The sequence below is a fragment of the Sardina pilchardus genome, chromosome 23 (genome assembly GCF_963854185.1).
Source record: "Sardina pilchardus chromosome 23, fSarPil1.1, whole genome shotgun sequence".
NCBI classification, from domain to species: domain Eukaryota; kingdom Metazoa; phylum Chordata; class Actinopteri; order Clupeiformes; family Clupeidae; genus Sardina; species Sardina pilchardus.
The window spans coordinates 9,802,867-9,810,587 of NC_085016.1; the positions used below are offsets into that span (position 1 = coordinate 9,802,867).

The 7,721-nt window shown below is 40.4% G+C and overlaps 1 protein-coding gene across 1 annotated transcript; it reads right to left on the bottom strand.

Moving 5' to 3' along the window:
* spryd7a (SPRY domain containing 7a) lies at window positions 1-3,897 on the bottom strand. The gene is made up of 5 exons (XM_062528269.1): window positions 3,643-3,897; window positions 3,223-3,339; window positions 2,332-2,498; window positions 1,881-1,983; window positions 1-1,151 (listed from the first exon to the last, which is right to left on the bottom strand). Exons 1-5 carry the CDS (start codon window positions 3,746-3,748, stop codon window positions 1,054-1,056), a joined length of 591 nt encoding a protein of 196 aa, XP_062384253.1. The 5' UTR covers window positions 3,749-3,897; the 3' UTR covers window positions 1-1,053.
* Window positions 3,898-7,721: the final 3,824 nt, after the last annotated feature.

Here is a 7,721-nt window from a genome sequence, read left to right on the forward strand (position 1 = left end):
TTAAGTTTTACAGTTTATTAAGCCAAGAAAATATACAGTAACAATACAGTTATACATAAATATTTAGTGTTGATTACATACCAAACATAATCAAGATATACAGTCAAATATTTGTGCCAGAAAGCACAAAACATTTAACACCTCTGTGTGATCTAAACACACAGAGACATGGCTTTAAGATAGAGCCAATAAAGCATAGCATACTGTATAACCATCGATAAACGATTAATGAACACGATCCAAGATTATTCCTTTATGTGCTGAAAAGGTACAGTTCAGTACTGTAGTTATAACAAATTAAAACAGCTTTCAGATAGGACCTCAAATCCAACATAAACTGACAGACAGTATGTCAAACATTGCAAAAAGACTGTTCACCCTTTAAAAATTAAGTTTACCTTAAATTATTTTGTTCACCAATGACTGCCCCTTAAATTTGTTGGCCAAATAATCTCTTCAATTTCCACCATTCTAATCACCCTTGACAGTAGGTGTCACATCCCAGGGGGAGTGCTTGACTCCACCAGTTGTAAGCATCGTCACAGATGATGACATCAGCAGCTAATCCTGCAAGGCCCGTCACACATGAGGCATCATGAGCATAACAACTGCAACACATCATAGCTGTCTCAAAACAAAACAACACTGTGCCACACACATTCATTGGAGAGACACAGACCACAAGTGTGTGTGTGTGTGTGTGTGTGTGTGTGTGTGTGTGTGTGTGTGTGTGTGTGTGTGTGTGTGTGTGTGTAGAAAGAAGTTCATCTTTGGGAGTCAGACGGTGTTTTGCAACACACATACTGTGAAGGTTGTGTCTTAAGATCACAGTAGTTCCAGCGTTGGAAGAAAGAACAAAATATTTACTGTTAGAATTATCCTGTGGTGGAAATTTGTGATTGGATTAAGCAACACTGGAACACATGGCTTTTATATCCTGGAATCTCAACGTTCCCAGATGATTGACGGAACACTTGATCAGAGAGAGCTGAAGTGGAGTAATCTAGAATGTTTGACTTTATGGTCTGGAATCTCACACAATACACATAACACTTAGAAGATCTGCTGCTCAAACAAAATCTTCTGGAAGCCAGCTGGAGGAGTGTGATAGAAGTCACTGAACTGGCAGTCAAGGATTGCACTGTCATCCACTGAGGAAAGAAGGAGAGAATGACTGGAATTCAAAGAGGCAAATATAGGAATACATTGTCATGACTGGCTGATGGAATTCAGGAGGGAAAGGATATAACTTATTTGTTTAGAAGCATGTAAACTTGTAAAGCAAGTGTTTCAATACCCATTTGAAGTAACTACATACATCAACATATAAACTAAAAAATTATAAGCTCTATGTTGAGAGGAAAGTATACAAAAGGTTCATTAAAATATAAGTCAAATTACAAACCAACGTAAGTTTAACAAGATGGGGGGCATCATGATAATGCTTTTTCTATTATAAATTGTGTGACAACATAACCATTATTATACCTCCTTTAACCTCACTGAAACATCTGCAGTTCTCATGAAAAGCTTAGCCTGAACGATATCATTGATATTTATCTGTGAATACTGCAGTGATGTGACTTTCATTTCATCAAATATGTTGTAGACGACATCTGACACTTGAATGCAAGTTACCTGTTCATCATAACCTATTTATTACCATCTCTGTTCAACTGTACCCTGCCTCCTAGTGGTGATATCATAAAAACACATTCATGTTCAGGCTCCAGAGCTCACCTATAAGTAAGCCATGGTTCCTTTCCCATATATATATATAGATAGATAGATACTTTATTGATCCCCAATATACACATACCAGTGATCAACACAACACAGTCAGTAGTTCATGTTAACATAAACTGTATCAGCGAGCTCACCAAAGACGAAAGGGTAGACCGTCCCTCGTATCCCAGAGGCAGGACAGTTCATATTCTTCCCGTTCAGATAAATGTTCATTTCCACGTGATCATATGTGATGCCCTGAAACAGACCCAGAGCGTTTTTATAGGACAATAAAGGTTATGGCAACTCACAATGAAGACAAATTAGCTATCAAATGACTTATCTTCTATTTAGTGATGGCATATCAATAGCATGGGTCATGAATGTAGTTAACTCACAGGCTTTCCAACCAGGTTGATGTTAACCACATCACTTGACATTTACAGTTCAACTCTTCATAGTACTATGTTCACAGAATATACAAACTTTCACCACCATCTCATCCAGCTAGCTGCCATTCTTCGCACACACAAATATATAAATTCAACCACATAACCACAAGACCATAGCATATTCTCTCTCAAACACACACACACACACACTCACCACTATATCTCCTTCCTGTGGCAGACTGTTTGCAGGCAGTCTGTTCTTCTCCTCATTATTGTGGTATATGGTGCCATCATATCGGAGGACCAGACTGTGAATATCCCTTCCCATGGGCACTTGGTTTAGATTTGCTTTCTGAGTCGCGACTCCAACGCCCCATACCCCTGTGAATGCACAGCGCCTTATTCTCATCATTTATAGGCTACGAAAACAGCTACAGCACATAAGGTCAGTGGCAGTATACCTTGACAACCAATGGCAGAAAACAGATAGTAAACCATGTAATTTATGCTGCATTTCAGACTATTTGGATATTTCTGACCTTCCCAGATCCAACTTCACAGTTGGATGGGTTTGCCCCAAATTTACAGGTAGGAACTCTGACTTAGAGTTTCTCTTGAACACAACTATGGCATTTCGAGATGGAAATATCCAACTTCTGAGATTTCTGGAATGCAGAATTATCTACAACTGTGTGGTTAACAAAGGCTGAGTGTAGTGTGTATGGATGCTGAGGTCTGCTTTCCACAATTATCAATTCCTAATATGCATGACTACGACTTTTTTTTTTTTCGTATAAATTCTTAAGACAGGTTTGGCTGAACACTCAACCGGTCCTTCAGGTCAATATGACTCCTTTCTTAACCTTTCTTGTGGCTCCAGCCGCTCCACATACCATTAGTTGGTCAGTGCTACATTTGTTTAACTGAACACACCATCTAGAACATTTCTAGTCACACTGATTTCATTTCAATCAGATGACCAGCAGTAGACAATTATGTGTGTGTGTCAGGGTCCTCAAAGAGGAGGATTGTAATAACACAAAATGTGCCCATTTTTTTGTGAGGGAAAGGCATAATAATGGGGGGGTCATGAGTAGTCACTCACCTGAGGATTGAATTTTTAACTCGAAATAACTCTTATTTTGATGGAGAGGTGCGTTGGCAAGACAACCACCAGTGCCACATATCCTCCTTCCACTTTTAACGATGACAACATCTGTGCCTGTAGCAAGCAAAGTGTAGTCTAGTGTGAACCTCAGTAAAGACTCGTGCTTTATTATAGCCCATAATGCACATCTAGCAGAGCAGTGAACGTTAAACAGTACCGGGTTTCAAACAGAAAAAAATATAGTTATAAATAAAGGAATTTAAAAAAAAAAGAGCTGAAGGCTACAACAATACACTGATGTCTGTCGTTATTTCTTTCTATAAACAAGTCCAAAATGACTCTGTCACTGACAGCTCGCCACGACTCATGTTCAGACAAGTCAGTAAGCAGAAGGCAGCTAATTTAGAGTCATCTTACCCATGTGATGGGTGTCCAACTGAACAGTTGGCATCTCCTTCAGGGTTACGTGGCCAGAACCCGAATCCCCGCACCATCCCATACAACAGGAGAACGCAGACGTCATGTTAACTTGTTTAGAACTTGCCTACTCAATACCAGAAATATCGCCAGACTATCAACTGGGCCAAGCTTCTAGTTACTCTTATAAGGTTACATTGTCAGCGTTTCTCCTGTGACACAGCTCCACAACACAGTCAGGATATGACATCACGAAGGGACTTCCAGCTTGGAGGAAGGCAAGGGATCAGTAAAATAAAGGATAGGAAAAATCAAAAACGCCCATTGGCGCCACCTGCCGGAATTTGTTATAACTATGGTTTCAGCTCAGTCGCATATGCGCATGATGAAAGTTCGGCCCAAGAATTGCGCATCTGGGTGCGCTTCCATACACTGTTAAAAATGGACATTCACCTAATTAATTCAAGGGAAAAGTTCTAAACTGTTGAATCAAAACGCAGGATCATCAGGGCAGTGTAGGAACCCGTAGCCTATTAAATACAAGAAATGCATTAAGCCTATAGGCTGTAAATTGCAAGTCAAACCCTGAAAGTGTATCGAGTTTATGGACAATAGAAGACTGAATGCGCATTTCAAGAGTTCATTGTAGGCCTACGGATTTCTAATTTGAATGGCCAAGCAATTTATTAAAATGGAAAATTGAATGGAAACTGGCTTGTGTGAGAGCTGAATGACCTACCTACGTCCAAGTGGTGCAGATTTTAGGCTAGGCCTACTCCAAAAAATATAGTAGGCCTATGAAGCGCAGTACCAGGAGGCCCGACATAAATATAAAATTAAGGTTACATGATCAACATATAAAAGATTCTGTAGGCTACGTATAAGTTGTTCCAAAAGAACACGGTTCTGAGACCTGAAAATTGAAATATTTTCGCTAGTCCGGCCATCCTCAACACACCCCATAACTGCCCTCCACCTTTTGGTACCAGTTCCGAAACACAGGCCTATTATATAAAGTAACTTAATTGCCACATTTCCCCATAAAGGACTCTATAATGTAGCCTATGTTAGCCCGCTAGTGTCACTGAATCGGTGTAGGCCCATGAGGGGTCGGCTTCTCAATATGCCTGCGAAATCACATACAGCTTTTTTTTTTTTTTTTTTTTTCACAGTAGCCCTAGGCTATAATCAAGAATGACTCGATTACCTGCATGGCTAGATTGACAATGGTCCTGCCACTGGCCATAAAGGCCCATGTTCACTAAGCACACTTTAAATGAAAAGGTGTGGATCTCACAAAATGCTGTACAATTTATTTACATCAGAAATCAATGCCTTATGTATGCCCTACAAACTTAGACATGCTGATGGTGCAGATGCAGCAGACTGCAGACAAGTAGCTGCTGTTGTTGCCACTTGCCATAGAGTTTCAGAAGGTTAGAGGTCAAGGTCAGGGCTATCGTCAAAATTAGGCCTCTTGGGGCCAGTGCGGATTATAGCCTACTTAGACTCCCTTGTTTTAGGCGAAAGTATGCCTGAAGAAAACAACGGGGTTGACCATCAGTTTTAATCAATTTAATGGCACATTCAGAGGAGCTACGCAAAAGTTCAGGAACTGACACTGAGGTCAGATTTAAGGATGTATCTGCCGTTATGCAGCATCGATGTCAGGCACTGCTGTGTTACACTGGTTGGCTATTCATCTTTTTTGCAGACGAGGGCTGTGCAAGACTATAGAAGACACTTTAACATCCAGCTCCGTGCCCCAGTCCTTTCAACATGCAGATTGATTATTTGAACTGTGGAATATAGCGAATGTGTATGTGAATATCAGTTTAAAATAACTTGCATGTAAAGCCAGAGTAAAAGCACTATTTCAATATAAAGCCTGGTACGTATTCTGTGCGCATTGGCTGCTGTGGCGGTTGAGACCGTGGCGGTCAATTTTGGAAACTGTCTTCTTTCTCATGGCAACAGCGCTTCCTGTCATACCGCTTAAGGGACCCTCTGCATCTTCTGTGACCACGACAAAAACGAAATCTTGCGGGTGAAGTTAGTGAACACGGACCTTGTTTCTGTTTTTAAATAGTATATTATGACCCCCTTCCATTCTTACTAGACAGGTTAGACTGTGTATTTCCATCAAATATAAGGCTTTGTGTTATTTCATAATGATATCTCCAATGGATGGTTGTGAAATCTGCACAGCAACAAGAGCCAGGATCGCACTTAACTGTGCGCGTCAGCCGCTTGCGCGCGCGGTTTTTGGTCCAATTACAAGGTGCTTGTATGGAGACACTTTCACTCCATTTATTTTGCATCGCATGGTTATTTTCCAGCTTTTCGGCGCAAATCGACGGGTCTTGGTAAGCTTGGCTACCGCGATTTTAAGTTTTGCCTTGATTGTATTCAAAATAGTTTTGACTGTGACTCCCAAAGTTATATTGTAGCGCCTTGGTGATGCTTGGACCGTTATCGCCAATGAAGTCAAAGCCTATACTTGCAACAACAAAAAAAGATAACCTGATCTGTGAGTGAAGAGTGTGATTAGCATTGCAGAGTGTACACTCTTGTGCGTCAAGTTAATATTCTATAGCCTATAACACTCGGCGAGAAGCTTGGGGACATCAGTGGTGCATTCGCAAATCCAACAGAATTTCATGTGCACCAGGAGTGTATGGGGCACATATTGGCTGCATGTGAACTTGTTAATTATCTTGTGCTTGCATCTCGCAGTGACCTATTTGAGATTTGCCTTCATTGAATGTTTCTAAGGGAGTATTTCTAGGGTGTGTGTGAAGGCGCAGAGTGTGTGTGTGTGTGTGTGTGTGTGTGTGTGTGTGTGTGTGTGTGTGTGTGTGTGTGTGTGTGTGCGTGCGAGTGTATGTGTGTACGCGCGCGCACGTCATTGTCAAAATATGGCTGGCATGGCTAGAAAACATGTTTTCTACCTTTACAAAAGTAAGTTAATTTTATGGGGCAAGAACTACAATTTATGCAGAAACATGAATCAGCCTTATGGAAAAAAAAAAAAAAAAAAACACTTTCAACAAATGCACTCTGGCCTTACCACTATTAGGCAAAATTAAATTGAAACTATAAGCAAGTCATTATTTGGCCTCTGTCGCCTAATTATCGTTTAAGAACTTTACAGTGCATCTGCGTCACACACGCACGCACTTGCAAAACAGGGCCGCTTGTGGCCGGCGGTAGAGGTCAAGGCGCTTTTTTTTTTGTAAGTCAGAGAACTCCGAGAAGACTGGTTCAGCAGTTAATCTACTCAAACAGCAGTCAATAATATAATTAATTAAATAAATAACATCGAATGTGCATGTTAAGATCACCTTGAAGTGACTTCCCAATGGTGATTTGGATATAGCTCACCTTTGAGGGTGAGCGCAACCTCATCAGGAAATTCCACCGGATTTTAAGTTAAAAGAGAAAAATGAGCAATAGGAGAAATACGCCTAATTGAATTCAATGTCCATGTCTTTCACAAATGCTGTTAGGGCCTATGTAAGGCTGGACCCAAAGAACACGTGAGACCAGTTAATAGGCTACAAGACCAACAATTTGCCGAAATAGGCCTACCTCTAAAATGATCAAACTAACATATTTTGATTAATAGTTAACAGAACTGTTGCAAGTTACACAAAAAGAAAACAACTACTGCGGGGTAAATTTCGATTACCCGCAGTGGATTTTCATCTGTAACCCCCAAAATATCAAGAACAAGTCCGTCCATTTTTTTGCGAATCCAAGTAAACTAGTCGATACACCAAAACAATTTGCTGTAGGGAATGGAGTGAAATATAAAACTGACCGAACTCGTCTCGTCAGGGTAGAATTACATTTGGACTGAAGGCGATTTGAAACTTCCCAGAAGATGGCGTTGAAGCATTGTTCTTAGGGAGAGTGCAAATTCAAGATGAGCCAAGCACTAGATGGGCAAGTCCTACAAGACTAGTCCACTTTATACATATTCAAAGAACGCAGTTTTAACTTAATATGTAGCCTAAATATGTTACTCTTTAGTATTAATAATGAACAAGAATCAGGGAAAATGTGAAACACTTCCA